The sequence below is a fragment of the Sander vitreus genome, unplaced genomic scaffold (genome assembly GCF_031162955.1).
Source record: "Sander vitreus isolate 19-12246 unplaced genomic scaffold, sanVit1 ctg273_0, whole genome shotgun sequence".
Taxonomy (NCBI): domain Eukaryota; kingdom Metazoa; phylum Chordata; class Actinopteri; order Perciformes; family Percidae; genus Sander; species Sander vitreus.
The window spans coordinates 147,501-168,247 of NW_027595436.1; the positions used below are offsets into that span (position 1 = coordinate 147,501).

General features: G+C 49.0%; 1 protein-coding gene across 1 annotated transcript; it reads left to right on the forward strand.

Moving 5' to 3' along the window:
• Positions 1–3,896: 3,896 nt before the first annotated feature.
• On the forward strand, positions 3,897–9,794 carry LOC144513538 (uncharacterized). Its single transcript, XM_078244637.1, has 3 exons — positions 3,897–4,477; positions 6,243–7,250; positions 9,070–9,794. The coding sequence occupies exons 1-3, from the start codon at positions 4,361–4,363 to the stop codon at positions 9,115–9,117; spliced, it is 1,173 nt and encodes a 390-aa protein (XP_078100763.1). The 5' UTR covers positions 3,897–4,360; the 3' UTR covers positions 9,118–9,794.
• The last annotated feature ends 10,953 nt before the right edge of the window (positions 9,795–20,747 follow it).

Here is a 20,747-nt window from a genome sequence, read left to right on the forward strand (position 1 = left end):
CTGTCTCTCTCTCTGTCTCTCTCTCTCTGTCTCTCTGTCTCTCTCTCTCTCTCTGTCTCTCTCAAATTCAAATTGCTTTATTGGCATGAATTTTATGAAGGATAATACAAGTCAATAATGATAAAATCTGAAAAAAATACATATGTACTAGATTACATTGAGTAACTAAAATATATAAAAATGTGTTTGTGTGTCTCTCCCTCCCTCTCTCTCTCTCCCTCCCTCTCCCTCTCTCTCTCTCTCTCTCTCTCTCTCTCTCTCTGTTAACGGCCAGCAGCCAATCAGCTGCCTGGTCTCGCGCCTCTTGTTTTCTTCTCACCTCGCCTCGGCGCCAATCACAGCGTTCACACGGCGCGCACGGCACGCCGCCACGAGCGCCGGCAGCAGGAGACACGGCGGAGGGCACGAGCCCACACACACACACACACACACACACACACACACACACACACACACACACACACACACACACACACACACACACACACACACACACACACACACTCTCTCTCCCCTCTCTGTTACATCAACAGCAGCGCCGCGTGTACCCCCTGCCACCACCCTCGCTTCAATCTGTCGCGAGAACGACGCACGTATCCGTTCATAACCTCCGTCATTATTCATCCCCCCCCCCCCTCCTCCTCCTCCTCCTCCTCCTCCTTTCTTTCTTCCCATGGCGTTGTATTTCTCCTCTCTTCCTGCCCCTGCAGGGTCTCCATCCCCCTCTCCTTGGCTAATTTAACACCTCTCTCTCTGTCTCTCTCTCTCTCTCTCTCTCTCTCTTTCTCTCACCGCCTGCCGCTTGCTCGTGCCAAGCCCAGGTGATTATCCATCCGCCCCCCGTTATCCGTTATCCCCCCCTCCCCTCCTCTCCTCCCCCCCTCCTCTCCTCCTCCGTACCGACAGACCGACAAATCCCTCCCGGTTCTCCTGTCTCCCCCCTCTGTCTCTCTCTCTCTCTCTCTCCCTCCCTCCCTCCCTCTCTCTCTCTCTCTCCATCTCCTTCCCCGCCAGCCATGATCCGTGGCGGGCTAATTCCCAGACGGTCTTTCTCTTCTTCTTCATCCTCCTCTTTTCCTCCTCCTCTTCCTCCTTGTGGGCTCGGTAAGTAGCAGCATGCGCCGTCCATCTTCTCGTCTTCTCCTCCTCCTCCTCCTCCTCCTCTCTCTCTCTCTCTCTCTCTCTCTCTCTCTCTCTCTCTCTCTCTCTCTCTGTGTCAGACTGCATGCTGTGTTCACAGTATTTATCGCTTGTTATCTGCTCTGGCTTTTGATTGACCCCCTTCCCTCGCTCCCTCCCTCGGTCCCTCGCTCCCTCCCTCGCTTCCTCGCCTGAGGGAAGAAGAGGAGAAGGAGGAGGAGGAGGAGTAGGAGGGGGGGTGTTAATGTGTCGCGTGGGAGAGCCGTTTCCCCCCCTCGCGGCCGGTGGCCACCGTGACCTTCTGTCGGAGCTCGCGCCAGCCCGTTTGACCAGACAGGGTAATTAGTTACGCCTCGAGGGAGTCGGGGGTGGGGGGGGAGGGTGGGAGACACACTCAGACATTCACACGCACTTTGCAGAGACACACTCGTGCTCTCGTTCTTCTTCCTGAAGCTGCACACGCTCAGTTTCCTGCTATACCAATACACACAGGACGTTTTCTTGTTTCAGTCCCTGCCACACACACACACACACACACACACACACACACACACAAATACACAAACACACACATACACACACTCACACACAGTCATTCACACATCTTTTTTTTTTTTAAAGATCTTTGTTTTGCACACACACACACACACAATCACACACACACACAATCACACACACACACGCGTGCGTGCGTGCGTGTAACGTCCGCCTGGACGACGTATTGAAGTTTAAATTAGTTGAACTTTTACTCCTGGCCAGAAATCGACTCTCTCCATCTCTCTCCATTGAAAACGGTGTGAAACCTCCGATTGCTGCCTTGCTCAGGGACAACTCTTTCATGTAAAACCTTTTTGTTTTTAAACAGGTATTTCTCAAACAGGTGTTGCACCTCCTGACGGGAAGTTGTTAAAGGAAGTCGGGTTTGTTCATTTCTTTGAACGTTTCTTTGAGCGTTCATTGTAAGTGTAATTGTCCAGCTTGTATTTACGTTCACAAAAGTGCTCGTTTTGTCGCTGACAGGCTCAGATTATTATTCTAAGTGTCTGACAACATTATGGGAAGGATATCTAAGGAGGTCGACCTTTCTGTTAAAGAGTAAGATCCTTTTTTTTTTAAACATAAAAACATCCGAGAAATTTGCATTTGCTAAGTGTGTTTTATCATCATAAAACACACTTCATTCAAAGTCGACAGAAATTTCCATCTATCTAGGGAGGTCCCGGGACATGTGGCACGGGTTGACAAAAAGAGACAAAAACATGGAAAAAGAAAGACAAAAACGTTGGAAGAAGCGACAAAAACCGTGGGAAAAAAAACTCTGAAAAAGCAGCAAAATGTCAACGAGCATCAAATGTCAGACAAAGTGACAAAAACTTGAATAAAAATCCCCTAAAAAAAAAAGGTAAAAACATCCAAAAAATAGTTGAAAAAGCGACAAAAACATTAATAAAAATTGTCGGAAAAAAGCATCAAAAACTTCGGGAAAAGGCCAGTTATGCCCCTGGCTCCGGTGCCGCTGGAAATCCCGCCGGATGTCCGTCCTTTCGGCCGGATGTCCGTTATCTTCCTCTGTCTCTGTGTTGGCGTTCTAACCTCCGGCTGATTTGTGAGGACTATGGTTAACTGCTCCTCAGATCTCTGCAGGGTAAATCCAGACAGCTAGCTAGACTATCTGTCCAATCTGAGTTTTCTGTTGCACGACTAAAACTACTTTTGAACGTCCACGTTCCACCAAAATAAGTTCCTTCCCCCTGAAATCTAGGCCTATGGGCTGAATGGAGCCTGGGTCCCAGCAATCCAACAGAGGTTATCATGTATCCCGGGGTTAGGGGTCAGGACCACAGGACAGGAGGTAATTGGCCGTCCTCTGTCTTAAGGCGCTGACTCACCAACCCAAGGTCGGTGACTCGAGTCTGTTCAGTGTGTTACGTGCCGTCGTCCATTGGAGGAGACGTCGGCTTTAATTTGGGTCGTTTTGACTTGCTGTGTCGGAGGGCGGGCAGTCGGACTCAATGACCAATCTGATTGGTGGAGCGCTAACCCGGAAATGGCGAGCGGGATGAGTGACGAATGCCTCTCAAAATCTGACGAAAATCTTTTAAACTGACCTTTGTTGATCTGAAATGAAGACAGATTCAGCAACTGCACGGCCTATTTCTCCCTTAAAATGTTTTCAGAAACACGTTTCAGTGAACTATTTTCGTAAAATACGAGATTGTATTTCGAACAAGCCGCCATTACTATCAGCTGGAGAAGCCAGACCCACGTGACGCGTTCGTCATTTTCCATTTCTCGCGCACGCGCAGAACGTACGTTCAAGTCGGTGCCGCTTCGGTGTGTTCCGAGGCACTTTTTTTTTTTACCTCTGGCAGCCGACTGATCAGTTCAACTGCCTTTTCTGCCGACGGTCAGCTGTCGGGTTGGTGTGTCAGGGGCTTTACATCCAAGCGTCGCTTTCTTGATTTGATTTGCATTGAGAGATGATTTTATGGAAAGTACCCCATGCCAATCTCTAGGTATGGTGAAGGGTATGTGATGATGTGGGGGTATGGTGAAGGGTATGTGATGATGGGGGGGTATGGTGAAGGGTATGTGATGATGGGGGGGTATGGTGAAGGGTATGTGATGATGTGGGGGGTATGGTGAAGGGTATGTGATGATGGGGGGGTATGGTGAAGGGTATGTGATGATGTGGGGGTATGGTGAAGGGTATGTGATGATGTGGGGGTATGGTGAAGGGTATGTGATGATGTGGGGGTATGGTGAAGGGTATGTGATGATGTGGGGGGCCAAGGGAACTTTATCAGGATCATAGTAGCCTGGATCCATGAAATAACTGGCCTTTCAAAATAAAAGCCTGCCTGCCTCTATGGGAATCTAACATAGGGGTGTACTGACTTATGCCCCCTGTATTTTAAGGAAGAACATTTATTTATTTACGATACATTATTCATTCACAAAGAAAATTGGTGTCCGTAATGGTTGGATTTTTCCTAATTTGTTAATTAAGGCATTAAGATCAATTTCCAAAAGATGATTTTTTTATTCTTCTTTTTAGTCAACTTTAGCGTGGGTTCATAAACTTATGCTGAGCACTGTAACTTGACTTTATGACGTTTGTTTGTTTTCCTTCACAGAGCCGAACGTGTCGACCACGCAGGACCGGCTGTGAGCGAGCGAGCGAGCGTGTGCGTGCGTGTAGGTGTGTGTGTGAGAGGTCATGTCCGGCATGACGAGCGGCGTGTGTGTGGAGAGCGACCTCTCCACGATGCTCCAGAGAAGCTCCGCCCCCTCCCACCATCACCCCAACCACCATGGTTACGGTGGACAGGGACAGGTGAGTCGCTGTTTGATTTTTGTTTTTAACATTCGAGACGCTGTCGAGTTCGGGGTTGGCTCAAAGGGAGGTTTGGGGAGATCCAGCTCCGCAGGGCTGTAGTACTCAAGAGGTTTTTCTGTTGTCTCGGACTTGTGTTGGACTTGTGTTGGACTTGTCATGGACTTGTCTCGGACTTGTCTCGGACTTGTCTCGGACTTGTCATGGACTTGTCTCGGACTTGTCTCGGACTTGTCATGGACTTGTCACGGACTTGTCATGGACTTGTTTCGGACTTGTCTAGGACTTGTCTAGGACTTGTCTCGGACTTGTCATGGACTTGTCTAGGACTTGTCACGGACTTGTCACGGACTTGTCTCGGACTTGTCTAGGACTTGTCTCGGACTTGTCCGGGACTTGTATCGGACTTGTCATGGACTCGGGCGTAGCCGTTATTTCTGAAGTGAGGGGGGCAGATTGTTCAGGAGCATCATTTTTAATGAAAGATACTATTATCACGGTTACTATAAAGTTTAAGCTCTATCTATAGTAACGGATATGTGAATGAATGTTATGTATTTTTGCCTGATTTCATGTGGAAGTTGTTGATTGGTGCACAAAAACAGTCCCCTCCTACAGAAGATATAGCTTCTTAGGATGTAACACCATTGGCCTGAAGATGGTCTAGTACGGAAACATAGCCTACTATTGAACTTTACATATTTTTTGCAAGTTAGACCCTTCCGACCGTAGAGGGAATTATGTCTAAAATAAGGCCCTAAGGCCTGTCAAATCTGACTCCAATTTATTAATTCCCGCGCCTTCTTACATAGGACTTAAGTTTACCAGAACGAGTGCGGATAGGGCCGCATTTTTCTGTCCGAGCCCGGCCCGCGTCCAACAGAGCAGCAACCGAGCCCCACACACTCATACTAACGACACATGTACGTTTGTAGGAAGGCATTCGGAAATGTCAACAGATGAGGCATCAGCGCACACGGGGCAACACATGCACATTAACACAGGTGTCCACCTACATAAAAGCTTTTGTAATTTAAAATGTTCAATGCCTTATTACCTCGTGTGACAGAGCCCGACCCGAACCCCAACATCATTTCTAAATATCTGTCCGAACCCGGGCTCGGTTCAGGTAGCCATCCTCTAACCAGAACACAAGGATCAATCTGAGACGAAGAGTTCAGTTAAGCAAAGTTTACTGAGTCCAGAATAAGAGTTAAAACACAGTTGTGGGTTCACAAAAACAGAGTCTAAGTTTCCCTAGCAACAGACATTAAATCAGAGCTCGGTCCACCAAGATCTCGTCTGAAAATGAACTCTGATCTGAGTTTTCCCTGTCTTTATTATCTCCTCACAGGGGGGTTGTCTCCTAGTTTCTAGACAGAAACACAGACACACACACACCACACACACCACAAACACACACAAGGTCAGGGTCTCTGTGTGGTGCAACTTCCTGATCTGCTCTCATAACTTTTAACTGCTTTTCCTGCTTTTCCTGTCTGGTACACAATGCATTATTATGCCATAAAAAGGCTTAAACTATAGTTAACGGCTTAAGTTTAACCTTCTATGTGTCAGAGACATTTACTTGAACTAGTTCCTCAATGACTGCACACAGCTCCTTTTGCAACGTGCACAAATATAACTTTAACTGCTGATATTCTACAAGACGCACCTGTCTCACGTTGTAGATGTGCAAAAGTATTGTTCTGTATTGAGAGCTCCTCTCCCATTGGTTGCTGCCGATGTTTGTGTTGCGTTGCAGATGTCGAGCCTGGCGCCGATGCTGGACTACGGCTCGGAGATGGACCGGTACCGCTCGTCCATTGCCAGCTTCTACAAGACCAACGTCAACATGAACGTGAACGTCACAAACTTCCCTCAGTCCTCCAAGCTGGCGGCGCGTCTGGCGGCCGCCGGCCCCATCTTCCCTCCCGCCGCCGCTGCCAGGCTGGGCGCCATGGCGACGGCACCCTGGGGTTGCCACGACAACATGAACCACCACCCGGCGGCCGTGTTCTGGGGCCGGCCCAAACCCTCCCCGACGCACCCCCACCACCCCCACCACCACGCTGCGGCCGCCGCCGGACACATGGCGCCCTCGCATCACAGTACCAGCATGCACCAGGGCAGCGGGGGGCCGGGGGGCGGGGGAGGGGGCGGTGCTGAAGGGGGAGGGGCGGAGAAACTGGCACACAGCGCCTCCTCACTTCCTGTGGCGCAGGGAGCCGCGCACCATCACCCCAACGGGAACTTCCTGCAGACGTATGGGGGCGCAGCGGACTGCGGTGGCGTGAGCAAACAGGGACACGCCCACGCGGACATGATGGGCCTATCGGAGGCTGGCAGCTGCAACGGGGGAGGGGTGATGGGCGGTGGCTTCCTGGGGGGGCTGGGATTACCCCCGGGGGTCATCGTCATGGCGATGGGGTCGGCCGACGCCGGCAGCGCCTTCCAGATGACGGGCGGCCAGCGGGCGCTCACGGACTGCCAGCAGCACGCTAACTCCTCCCCCTGCCCGTCCGCCTCCTCGCCCTCGTCGTCGGGGGTGACGGCTGCCGGGGGCGTGGCCCTGTCGTCGTCGTCTTCGTCGGCGGGCGCGGTGGCCAAGCGGAAGAGGAAGCGGTGTGGCGTGTGCGGGCCGTGCAGGCGGCTCATCAACTGTGGCGTGTGCTCGTCATGCCGCAACAGGAAGACGGGTCACCAGATCTGCAAGTTCAGGAAGTGTGAGGAGCTGAAGAAGAAGCCAGGGGGAGGAGGGGGGGTGCTGGAGGTAAACACACACACACACACACACACACACACGTTTTTTCCTTCTAACACTGACTGTGTGTGTGTGTCTGTCTGTGTGTTTGTCTCTGTGTGTGTGTGTGTGTGTGTGTGTGTGTGTGTCTGTGTGTCCTGGCTCACTTTAAAGGCGCTGACTCACCAATCCGATAATTGGCCGTTTGACAGTCTGGCGAGGTCGGTGACTCGAGTCTGTTCAGTGTGTTCCGTGCTGTCGTCCGTCGGAGGAGCTGTCGCCTTCATTTGGGCAGATTTGAGATTTGCTCTGCAAGTCAGTCTGGCGAAGAACCCATTCAAGCCCATTTCCAAAGTCCCCAAAATCGAGGCACCAATCACAACCGCTGAGGCGGGCTTTACGCGACGACGGTAGCGCAGCGACGGCGATAGCACAGCGATGGCGAGCAGCTTTTTGTTTACATTCAACATGACGGCTACCAAAGTGCAGCGTCACCCGGATGGTTGGTCTGATTGGTTGAAGGACTATCCAGTGGCGCCCAGAGGCATTTGAGCGGCGTCCGTTGGTGACGCCCCTTTGGAAATGAACTGTCAATGAACCTTTCCCAGACCCTTCTCAGTTACAACTGAGAAGGGTCTGGTGTCAACCAGGCTAGTGGGCAGTCAGACTCAATGATCAATCTGATTGGTGGAGCGCTAACCCGGAAATGGCGAGCGGGATGAGTGACGAACAGCCTCTCAAAATCTGATGAAAATCTTTGTTGATCTGAAATGAAGACAGATATACTGCATGGTCTATTTCTCGCTTAAAATGTTTTTAGAAACACGTTTCAGTGAACTATTTTCGTAAAATACGAGATAATAATTCGAACAAGCCGCCATTAATATCAGCTAGAGAAGCCAGAACCACGTGACGCGTTAGCACGCGCAGAACGTACGTTCAAGTCGCTCCGGTGTGTTCTGAGGCACTTTTTGGACCTCTGGGAGCTGACTGATCAGTCCAACTTCCTTTTCTGCCGACCGTCAGCCGGCGGGTTGGTGTGTCAGGGGCTTTAGAAGAAAAGAAACGGCGTGTGTGTATTGTGTGTGTGTGTGTGTGTATTGTGTGTGTGTGTGTATTGTGCGTGCGTGTATTGTGCGTGCCTGCGTGTGTCCTGGCTCACTTTAACCCAGCTGACTGCCAGCACGGTGAGAGCTGGAAGGCATCGCTCTTCAGCCCCGCTGAGTGTGTGTGTGTGAACGCTGTGCAGATGGTGGGTGGTGAAAAGCGAGAGCTTGGTCCCTGCTGATGTCTGGCAGGCTGCCAACACACACACACACACACACACACACGAACACACACACACACACAAGGATTCACAGTGATAAAGCGAGCCGAAGAGAGAGAGCGAAAGGAGAATATTTATCTGTGCATGTGCTGTAAGAATTAGCAGCGATCAATAATTCATTGACACCAGCGTTCGACCTCACTGATACTGATGACTCTATATACACACACACACACACACACACACACACACACACACACACAAACACACACACACACACACACAATCAAACACACACGTGGGAATCTGCACTAACTATGGTATAATTATTCCCTCAGCATCAACACACATATTGTGTGTGTGTGTGTGTGTGTGTGTGTGTGTGTGTGTGTGTGTGGTTTCACACTCTTGCCTCATTCCTCTTCCTGGGTGTTTTTTCTGTTTTCTCTGACTGACCGCTGACTTTAAAATGAAAATGAATTTGACTTTTAACAGCCACTGAATACTAATACTGAAATATTATTCTTTCTAAACCATTGATCTGAAAGACTCACTCCTTCTTTTCTTGTCTTTTATTCTCAGCGGCCGCCCTCCGTCCCGACCGGCGAGGCGTTTCGTTGGTTCTTCTAGCCTCCCCCTCAGCCAATAGGAAGTCACCGTCACATCACGTACTGACAATTAACCCAGCCTCTCAAAACAAACATCTGGACTACAACATCTGGATTTTAAAACCAGATGTTTTGCAACAGGATTACACGCTTTCATACACACTGTGTTGACAGCTCTTTTAAAAAGACTACAAATCCCACCTCAACTGGAACAGGGGAAGCAAGCTGGGAGGACGGAGGCGGAGGGAGGCAGTTTGGGTCACAGGCGACAGGAATCGGCCAATCAGAATTTGGTGCGATGATGTCACAGTTGCACGTTTTTCCCTGAAGTTGTTGTTTTGCAGGTAAATATAGGGTAAATATTAGGGTTCAGCAAAACATATTCTGCAATTAAAATACATCTTTCGTTCCAGCAATCTAATCCGCGGAAAATGGGTTTAACGAGCCTACAGATGTTCCTACAGATGTTCCTACAGAAAGTCCCACATTTGTACAGATAGTGTAACAACATTCGACCCAGAATGAAGCACGTTGTTTTGAAAATGTAGCGGCAGAAGTAAAAGTTGTAGTCCTGTGATACAACCATAGACTGTTAATATTAATGGACAGAGCATGTGTGACGTCACCCATTGGTTTGTGGAGATCTGCTAGGAGTCGTTGAGTTTACCGTTACGGGCACAGCCATCCTGGTTGCGGATGTGACGATTTTAGACGAGAGGGAGGAGAGAGGGAGGAGAGAGGGAGGAGCAGCGTACACTCTACGTTACGTTACACACGTTCACTGGCAATCACATCATAGCCACGAGACCATAATTCAGAAAATTAACATCATTCTGTGTTGCAGAAGACTTAAAACTAACGATTGAGACCATCAACTCATTATGAAAATGTTTACTGAGGTAATAAATCAAGTGAGAAGTGGGTCACTTTCTCACAGACTTCTACAGAAACCGACCGACCTTTTGCAACCTGAACGTGTCGCCCCCTGCAGGAATTCAGATAGAAAGCAGGTTTAAGGAGTCTCCCCCTGCAGGAATTCAGATAGAAAGCAGGTTTAAGGAGTCTCCCCCTGCTGGACTTCAGATAGAAAGCAGGTTTAAGGAGTCTCCCCCTGCTGGACTTCAGATAGAAAGCAGGTTTAAGGAGTCTCCCCCTGCTGGACTTCAGATAGAAAGCAGGTTTAAGGTGTCTCCCCCTGCTGGACTTCAGATAGAAAGCAGGTTTAAGGCACTTCCACATTTGCAGCACTTCGCCAAACTGGATGCGTTGTCCATTAATATTATACAGTCTATGGATATAACTTGAAAAAGCATGTCTTTCTCAACGCTGGAGCGCTAAAATTGACAATGAAAACCGTCAGTTTAACCGTCAGCCTTTATCTTTATGCCGCCAAATCCAAGCGCCAAACCGATGGCGATGTATTTAATTTGCAATGAGTGGCACCACATTGACAAACACCAGACGTTCCGGACAATACATTCTCACTCCCATCGCGTAAAATACGGACGCTTGGTCAGGTGCCTTTGGCGTTATTAACGCTAAAAGAGTCTCCTTTAGCGTCACATCTAAACGTTTATCGGCGTTTTAATCCTCCAACGTCTCTAGGATTAGGTTATGGTTAGGGTTGGGGTTGGGGTTGGGGTTAGGTGCCTTGAAGTCAACGGTCGCAGCGCTGCCTGGAAGGAGACGTTGGGGGCTTAAAACACCATTGAGCGATATAAACACGCTGGGTCGGGACTATTGGCGTCACTTTTGACGCAGTTAGATTTAGGAAAAGGTCGTAGGTGGGCTTATGTTTCCATGACACGGGGAAGAACGGGATGGTTGGGTTTAGGAAACCCGGTCTCCTGGGTGAAGGTCCTGTGTTGTTTGACCCATCCACCCCCCCAAACCCATGCTCTCTACGCAGATTTTCGGGCTTTCATACTACTCGCTACCGTAGTCGCTCTTACTGCTACGTTATCTTCAAACGCCGTGTAGCTGCTGCTCTCCCCGGTACGTTCTACAAACACGCTGAAGGGGGATTTTTGCGTCGCTTCAGACGCTGACAGTCACTGTCCAAACGTCCTTATTTTACGAGAAAAACTTTTTTTTTTTACAAAACTTCTTACAACCGGAGCTGTTCTACGAGTGGTTTTAAAATCTGGACCAGTTGAATGTGTAATTGAATAGCCGTGGCCTACACTGTCTGTGATCCAACTGTGTCCTCCTTCCTCTCCTTCCTCCTCCTAGCGAACCAGGAAGATGAATCCGTCTCGAGTGGAAACAGAAACCGGACGCCGAGTTAACCTCACAGGAAGAACTACTTTACCACAGAGGAAATACAAACTGACCTCAGCAGGAAGTTATCCAGGACTCTTATTATTTACCCCTTTTCCACCAATGCCAACCTCCTTCTGGTCCTGGTCCTGGTTCTGAAGAAGAACCACTTTGCTTTTCCACTGGCCGGAGAGCCACATCTTTAACATCGCCGTATATGCCGATTGGTTTACGATAACCCTGCCCCCAGCCCCTGACGTCATTGGTTTACGATAACCCCGCCCCCAGCCCCTGACGTCATTGGTCTACGATAACCCAGCCCCTGACGTCATTGGTTTACGATAACCCCGCACCCAGCCCCTGACGTCATTGGTCTACGATAACCCAGCCCCTGACGTCATTGGTCTAAGATAACCCCGCCCCCAGCCCCTGACGTCATTGGTCTACGATAACCCAGCCCCTGACGTCATTGGTCTACGATAACCCCGCCCCCAGCCCCTGACGTCATTGGTCTACGATAACCCAGCCCCTGACGTCATTGGTTTAAGATAACCCCGCCCCCAGCCCCTGATGTCATTGGTCTACCATAACCCAGCCCCTGACGTCATTGGTCTACGATAACCCCGCCCCCAGCCCCTGACATCATTGGTCTACCATAACCCAGCCCCTGACGTCATTGGTCTACGATAACCCCGCCCCCAGCCCCTGACATCATTGGTCTACGATAACCCAGCCCCTGACGTCATTGGTCTACGATAACTCCGCCCCCAGCCCCTGACATGATTGGTTCTTGGTTCTAGACCAGCAAAGTGTCAGTGCCGCTCCGGAACCAGTTTTCCCACCGAAAGCCGGTTCTTTGGCCGTCGAAACCCAAAGAACTGGTTCAAGATTCGGCCCTCAAACTTTGGTTGTGGAAAAGGGGTAAATTAAGGACTACAACTTCACCATCTGTAGGACTACAACTACCACATCACTGTTATCTGTCTCTTCTGTCTACCTCCGCCTCAAGAACTTTTAAAAAGACATTTCTCTAAAGACACCGCGATTGGTTCTTACTGAGCTGTGTTCACGCTGGTACGTCTCGATCTGCTTCTCAACTCTCTCGACGGTCCGGAGCCGATCCCCGTCTACGTGGAATCTGGTGTTTAGATTCTTTTATTTATTAATTTATTCAGTTTAAACGTCTGACTTTGTTTCGTTTTGTCTGGATTTCAATGGAAAGTTCTCAGGGCGCAGTCACACTTCCGGATGGTTTTATACAAACAAAAAGCAGACGAAAAAAAAAAAAAAGTCACTTTGTCGTATTTTTGTATTTGCGTAAAAAGTTTGTAATTTCTTGTCTTCACAAACGCACATTTTGGATGAAGTCTCACTCTGACTATTGGCTCTAAATTGGCACATCCAGTCCCCAAACATTCAGATTTAGTAAAGTCCATATCGGTCAAACCCTCAACGGGACCTTCAAAGAGAGTTCAGAACCAGTTTCTCTGTTCGTGTATCGTCACAGATTGTATTAAATGTCGACCCAACAGGAAACAGGAGAGTCCGCCTGCAGTTTTTAATGCAATGTGGGACCTCGAAGGGGTCCTTTTGGATATTTGGGGAAGACTTTCTGAAACCTCCCGGGACTAAAAGGAACCGAACTGAACTGAACGAGATCAGATCACAACATTACACACGTGAAACATGTCATTTCCAACATGTCTGTGAGTCTTATTTAGAAATAACTCCCCCAATATGTTCCCTGATACCTTTGTAAAAAGCATACAAAGACTAAGGGCCGTTTTACAGTCGCCGCAGTCGAGCTCGCTCGCGCCAATGTGACGTCAGAATGACGTAGATCTCGCTGGCGCCCCAGGATTTTGAGTGCACCACTCTATTTTTTTCAGCGGCGCACGACAAAAGCGGAAACAGGAAGCATGGACGAGTTCGAAGGTAACCCATAGACAGTATATAAACTGGACCAGCAGACCCCGTGTCTCTGGACGGAGACCAGTGAAGGACATTAGAAGCTCTTTCCCGGTGATGGCTGAGCGTTACTGAGCAGCCTCCAACTGAGCTTGAAGACGTAGATGTGACGTGAGCAACCTGTCTGAAAGTTGGAAGTCTTCTGGTAGCTGTGCCAAGAGAAATCTCAATCATTCCCAATCTAGCAGAGACGGAGAGCGTAGGTATATGTAAGGAGATAACATAGACACAGGCTCATTATTGATCACTAAAATGATAGTTAACATTAGTCATTAAACTTAAACAGCTAATGGAAGTCCAAACTGCCTGAGAGCTTCTCCTGTACTATACGGTAACTCCTCTACTATGAGACAGGAAGTCTCGTGGTTATGACCCAATCGTTAGCCTATTGTTATAAAAACGTCTGCTACGGAGCCATAACGTGAGCTACAAGGTAATGGAGCCTTTTATACATTGTCGTGTTTCTTTAGAAATAAACAACGGACAAATAGAGTCTTTAAACACTTCAGATGTAAAGGTATTCTCTGTCAAAGTGACGTCAGAATGAATGGCAGTCAATGGGATGCTAACGGAATGCTAACGGGAGGTGATGGCTTGTTAGCATCAAAATGGCGCCATAGGAGGTTCGGGTTGTTGACAGACGCTTACCCCCTTGGGGTAACCGGATGCCAGTTCTGCCGTTGTTTACCTTTTCCTTCTTCTTCTAATCCGTAGAAATAGCAAAGTCGGTAGCCTTTCCTCATTAGCGCCACCTCTGTTCAGGAGAAGACTGCAACTAGTGTTGCGACCACGTCGTTACGGCGCTCCCATGACGTCATACTGGCGCTCGACAGGTCGGCTGCGGCGAGTATACCCCACGTTTGACATTGGATGTCTGGAAAACACAAAGAACTCTTCGCCGCACAAAATGATGACCGACGGACGTTCTTGAGAGATCCTAACAAGTCTGGTTTTGAAATAGTAAATCTGTTCATCAAGGGAAAAGCAGTGAGTCGAGTCCAACCGTGGCGTGGAAATGAGGCGTAAGGCCGGCTACACACTGGCTGCGTGGCGTTTCCGTTGTGTGTCATCTGCGTGGCGTTTTCTATGTCTTTGCACACCAGAAACGTGTCGGACGCGGCGCTGCTGCTGCTGCTAGCCTGGTCTGTTCACATGAATGTTTCCCATAAATATAAATATAGACTGATCTGATTACAGCAAAGACAACGTCAGCAGTATTGACGGAATAATATATTATTAATATTTCCTTCTGTATTGACAGGTGCAATAATAGAAAATCAATAATTATTTAAATGACATTTATATCTGCATTTATGTCAAAACCTCGAGACTTTCAAACATCAACATGTCATTTATTAATATGTATTCATGTCTAAATGACATATAAACATCTTTTCGTGTTCTATTTTGCCTGGACGCCACGCAGCCGACACGCTCACGCCACGCAGCTGACACACTCAAGCCACCCAGCTGACACGCTCACGCCACGCAGCTGACACGCTCACCCCACGCAGCTGACACGCTCACGCCACCCAGCTGACACGCTCACGCTGACACGCTCACGCCACCCAGCTGACACGCTCACGCTGACACGCTCACCCCACCCAGCTGACACGCTCACGCCACGCAGCTGACAAGCTCACGCCACCCAGTTGACACGCTCACGCCACCCAGCTGACACGCTCACGCCACGCAGCCGACACGCTCACGCCACGCAGCCGATACGCTCACGCCACGCAGCCGACACGCTCTCGCCACGCAGCCGACAAGCTCACGCCACGCAGCCGACACGCTCACGCCACGCAGCCGACACGCTCACGCCACGCAGCCGACACGCTCACGCCACGCAGCCACTGTGTATGTGGCGTAAGTGACTTTAAATAGCTCCCCCTAGTGGCAGTAAAATGTCTTGCTCTGTCCACAGACCTTGTTGTAAATATTTATTTCTTGGAGGAAATAATCCGACTGAAAACACACCGTGAAGCGGAGCTATTTTTTTACTTTTGGTTCAGAATGAACTACAGCGACAAATACTGGATGGACTTCATTCATGTTCCCCAGAGGATGAATCATCATGTTCAGTTAGGCTACATCTTCACTGCTACGTTTTCATTTTAAAGCTGCATTTTGAGACTAAATCGATCTCTGATTTGAAGAGTTTCAGCTCCGGTAGCAGAACTAATCTCTAATCTCCAACGGGGGCAGCAGTGTTTCCAAGTGTCTCTGTTTTCGGGGCTCTGAAGTCTGAAATGCAGCAAAAGATATTAATTTTTAAAACAAACGTAATAGTGTAGATGTAGCCTGAGTGGTCGGCTCACAGACGTGTTGGAAATATTTATTTGTTTCTTTTATTTTCGGGTATTTTCATGAGGAAAATGTTCCTCTGCCTCTCCATGGGAACTAAAACCAAACGTCTCCCTTTATAAAACCCCGGGTGGGGTTAGAGGGAGGAAAGGGGGCGTTTGTTTTGCGTGTCTGTCCTCCTCCTCCTCCTCCTCTGTTCTGTCTCTGTGCTGAATTGTAATAAAGCATTTCAAAGATTAGCTGTGTGATGGACGCACACCGGAGGAATACGGATGTCAGGGGATTGCATCAGACAACAGAGAGAGAGTGTGTTTCTGTGTGTATATGTGTGTGTGTGTGTGTGTGTGTGTGTGTGTGTGTGTGTGTGTGCATGTTTCTGTGTGTGTGTGTGTGTGTGTGTGTGTGCTTGTTTCTGTGTGTATTTGTGTGTCTGTGTGTGTGTGCTTCTGTGTGTGTGTGTGTGTGTTTTTGTGTGTATATGTGTGTGTGTGTGTGTGTGTGTTTCTGTGTGTACAAGTGTATGTGTGTGTGTTTCTGTGTGTGTGTGTGTGTTTCTGTGTGTACATGTGTATGTGTGTGTTTGTGTGTGTGTGTTTGTGTGTGCTTGTTTCTGTGTGTATTTGTGTGTCTGTGTGTGTGTGCTTCTGTGTGTGTGTGTGTGTGTGTGTGTGTGTGTGTATGTTTGTGTGTGTGTGTGTGTGTGTTTCTGTGTGTACATGTGTATGTGTGTGTGTTTCTGTGTGTGTGTGAAGAGAGAGAAAAAATATGCAATACGTTTTGTGCGTTTGTGTGACGATATGTCATAAGATGGAAGCTGTGTGTGTGTGTGTGTGTGTGTGTGTGTGTGTGTGTGTGTGTGTGTGGGCTTGTCATCTCAGTAATGGTGTTGCTGTCAGAGAGAGAGAGAGAGAAAGAGAGACTGGTTGTCCCTGACGACGATGTTCCGTGTTGCCTGGCAACAGCGCTAACAATGGGCCCGCCACCAGTGTTCTAGAATGTGGGCGTGGCCTGAGAGAGCGCGGGAGAAAGGGGGGAGGGGGACATCTGAGATGTAAATTATTCATATTCGTCATAAATCTGTAAATAAAACAAGTTTTATTTAATCAGCTCAGCAGATAAACACAGTAACACCTTTGATTTAGGGCTCCGGTATTTTCCTAATAATGTCCTCCGAAATGTGGGTGCAACGCAAAATATGCCACTGAAATATTCCCGCAGATTAAAAAAAACTGTTAAACTCAGAATTTTAACACATCTCTACTAATGCCGCGTTCCAGGCAGCCAGTTACTCGTGTTTTCACGACCTTCTAGCGGTGAAAGCGCCCTGGAACGGCAGTCCAACCTGTAACTTACTCCCCGTGAACTGGTACCAGGTCGTTGTTCTCCCAGTTACAGTTTCTGACGTCACACACACATAAACAACAATGGAGACCCCTGTTGATGCTGTACAGACGCCGGTGGTTAACGGTGAGAAATAGAAATAAATAGACATGAATAGACAACGTAAAGTAATTCCGCACATTGTAATCAAAACAATACACGTGATTGTGAAGCCCAAAATATGTCGCCGACTGGAAATCGCTAGTATCAACTAGCGCTAGCTAACGTCAATGGTAGGTAGCCACTAGCTAACATCAACATTAGGTAGCCGCTAGCTAACGTCAACGGTAGGTAGCCGCTAGCTAACGTCAACATTAGGTAGCCGCTAGCTAACGTCAACATTAGGTAGCCGCTAGCTAACGTCAACGGTAGGTAGCCGCTAGCTAACGTCAACGGTAGGTAGCCGCTAGCTAACGTCAACGGTAGGTAGCCGCTAGCTAACGTCAACGGTAGGTAGCCGCTAGCTAACGTCAACGGTAGGTAGCCGCTAGCTAACGTCAACGGTAGGTAGCCGCTAGCTAACGTCAACGGCAGGTAGCCGCTAGCTAACGTCAACGGTAGGTAGCCGCTAGCTAACATCAACATTAGGTAGCCGCTAGCTAACGTCAACGGTAGGTAGCCGCTAGCTAACGTCAACGGTAGGTATCCATCCATCCATCTTCATCCACTTATCCGGGGTCGGGTCGCGGGGGTAGCAGCTCCAGCAGGGGACCCCAAACTTCCCTTTCCCGGGCCACATTAACCAGCTCCGACTGGGGGATCCCGAGGCGTTCCCAGGCCAGGTTAGAGATATAATCCCTCCACCTAGTCCTGGGTCTCCCCCGAGGCCTCCTCCCAGCTGGACGTGCCTGGAACGCCTCCCTAGGGAGGCGCCCAGGGGGCATCCTTACCAGATGCCCGAACCACCTCAACTGGCTCCTTTCGACGCAAAGGAGCAGCGGCTCTACTCCTCACGGATAACTGAGCTTCTCACCCTATCTCTAAGGGAGACGCCAGCTACCCTCCTGAGGAAACCCATTTCGGCCGCTTGTACCCTGGATCTTGTTCTTTCGGTCATGACCCAGCCTTCATGACCATAGGTGAGGGTAGGAACAAAAACTGACCGGTAGATTGAGAGCTTTGCCTTCTGGCTCAGCTCTCTTTGCATCTAACGGTGCGATAAATTGAATGTAATACCGCACCTGCTGTGCCGATTCTCCGACCAATCTCCCGCTCCATTGTCCCCTCACTCGCGAACAAGACCCCAAGGTACTTGAACTCCTTCACTTGGAATAAGGACTCATTCCCTACCTGGAGAAGGCACTCCATCGGTTTCCTGCTGAGAACCATGACCTCCAATTTAGAGGTGCTGATCCTCATCCCAGCCGCTTCACACTCGGCTGCGAACCGATCCAGTGAGTGCTGAAGGTCACAGGTTGATGATGCCATCAGGACCACATCATCTGCAAAAAGCAGCGACGAGATCCCCAGCCCACCGAACTGCAACCCCTCTCCACCACGACTACGCCTCGATATCCTGTCCATAAATACTACAAACAGGATTGGTGACAAAGCGCAGCCCTGGCGGAGGCCAACTCTCACCTGAAACGAGTCCGACTTACTGCCGAGAACCCGGACACAGCTCTCGCTTTGGTCGTACAGAGATTGGATGGCCCTGAGAAGGGACCCCTCACCCCATACTCCCGCAGCACCTCCCACAGTATCTCCCGGGGCACCCGGTCATACGCCCTCTCCAGATCCACAAAACATATACGCATACTCCCAGGCTCCCTCCAGGATCCTTGCGAGAGTAAAGATCTGGTCCGTTGTTCCACGACCAGGGACGGAATCCGCATTGTCCGAACCCTCCTTTCCAGCACCCTTGGAGTAGACTTTACTGGGGAGGCTGAGAAGTGTGATACCCCTGTAATTGGCACACACCCTCTGGTCCCCCCTTTTTAAAAAGGGGAACCACCACCCGGTCTGCCACTCCTTAGGCACCGTCCCCAGACTTCCACGCAATGTTGAAGAGGCGTGTCAACCAAGACAACCCCTCCACACCCAGAGCTTTAAGCATTTCTGGACGGATCTCATCAATTCCTGTCTCATCAATTCCTGGGGCTTTGCCACTGTGGAGTTGTTTAACTACCTCAGCAACCTCCACCAGGGAAATTGATGCCAATCCCCCCTCATCCTCCAGCTCTGCCTCTACCATAGAGGGCGTATTAGTCGGATTTAGGAGTTCGTCAAAGTGCTCCTTCCACCGCCCTATTACCTCCTCAGTTGAGGTCAACAGCGTCCCATCCTTACTGTACACAGCTTGGATGGTTCCCCGCTTCCCCCTCCTGAGGTGGCGAACGGTTTTCCAGAAGTACCTTGGTGCCGACCGAAAGTCCTTCTCCATGTCTTCTCCGAACTTCTCCCATACACACTGCTTTACCTCTTTCACGGCAGAGGCTGCAGCCCTTCGGGCCCTTCGGTACCTTGCAACTGCCTCCGGAGTCGTCTGGGATAACATATCCCGGAAAGACTCCTTCTTCAGTCGGACGGCTTCCCTGACCACCGGTGTCCACCACGGTGTTCGTGGGTTACCGCCCCTTGAGGCACCTAAGACCCTAAGACCCTAAGACCACAGCTCCTCACCACAGCTTCAGCAATGGAAACTTTGAACATTGTCCACTCGGGTTCAATGCCCCCAGCCTTCACAGGGATGCACGAAAAGCTCCGCCGGAGGTGTGAGTTGAAAGTCTGTCGGACAGGGGCCTCCTCCAGACGTTCCCAATTTACCCGCACTACCCGTTTGGGCTTACCCGGTCTGTCCAGAGTCTTCCCCCACCCCCTGACCCAACTCACCACCAACGGTAGGCAGTCGCTAGCTAACGTCAACATTAGGGAGCCGCTAGCTAACGTCAACGGTAGGGAGCCGCTAGCTAACGTCAACGGTAGGGAGCCGCTAGCTAGAAGGGTTTGTCGTCATGAGTCGTGACTTGAAGTCATAACTTACGGGCTAAAAATGTTGTCTGGAATGCAGCATTAAAGCAGAAAGAACTGTCGCTGAAAACTGTAACAAAAATAGGCGGAGAAAGGAACCAACATTTTACTTCCTGTCTCATTCAGCGGTAAGCAAACTAACATTATTACACCGACCGTTTAAAACAAACATGGCTGCTGTTAGCGGTGTGTTCAGGAAATCAACACATTTTCTGATGTTTTGGTCTCTTTTTTTTTACACTTTTGGCGCCTTTTTCAATGTTTTTGGCGCTTTTGTTTGATGTTTAACACTTCTTTTCACTACCACGTATAAACTAACTATAGTTTTACACTTTCACGGTCAGTTAAAAACCTCATTTATAGGAAATTATACCTAATTCTTGAGTTAAAGACGCAGAAATTATGAATTATTTAGACTAATATTAAAAGATAATCACAGAAGGGTCAACGTTCAGCGAAAAGACTGTTCCCAAACATTTCACATTTAATAAAACACCCAAAATTCAATGAAAGTAGAGATCCCATCTTTTGTTGTACTCGTGAAGCGCGGTGTATGGGATCATCCATCCACATTATTTTTGGGTAATTAAAATATGGTCGTTACAAAGAAACCCATTTTCTAAGAGAGAGACATCGTGCAACTTTGTGTTTTTCTTGGTTGAAATAACAACATTTTGTTGTTCTTTTTCCACACTTTTCTCGACTATTTTGTCAATTGTATCCCAATTTTTCCACAGAATCTCACTTTTTTTCCACTTCTTTGTCACTTTT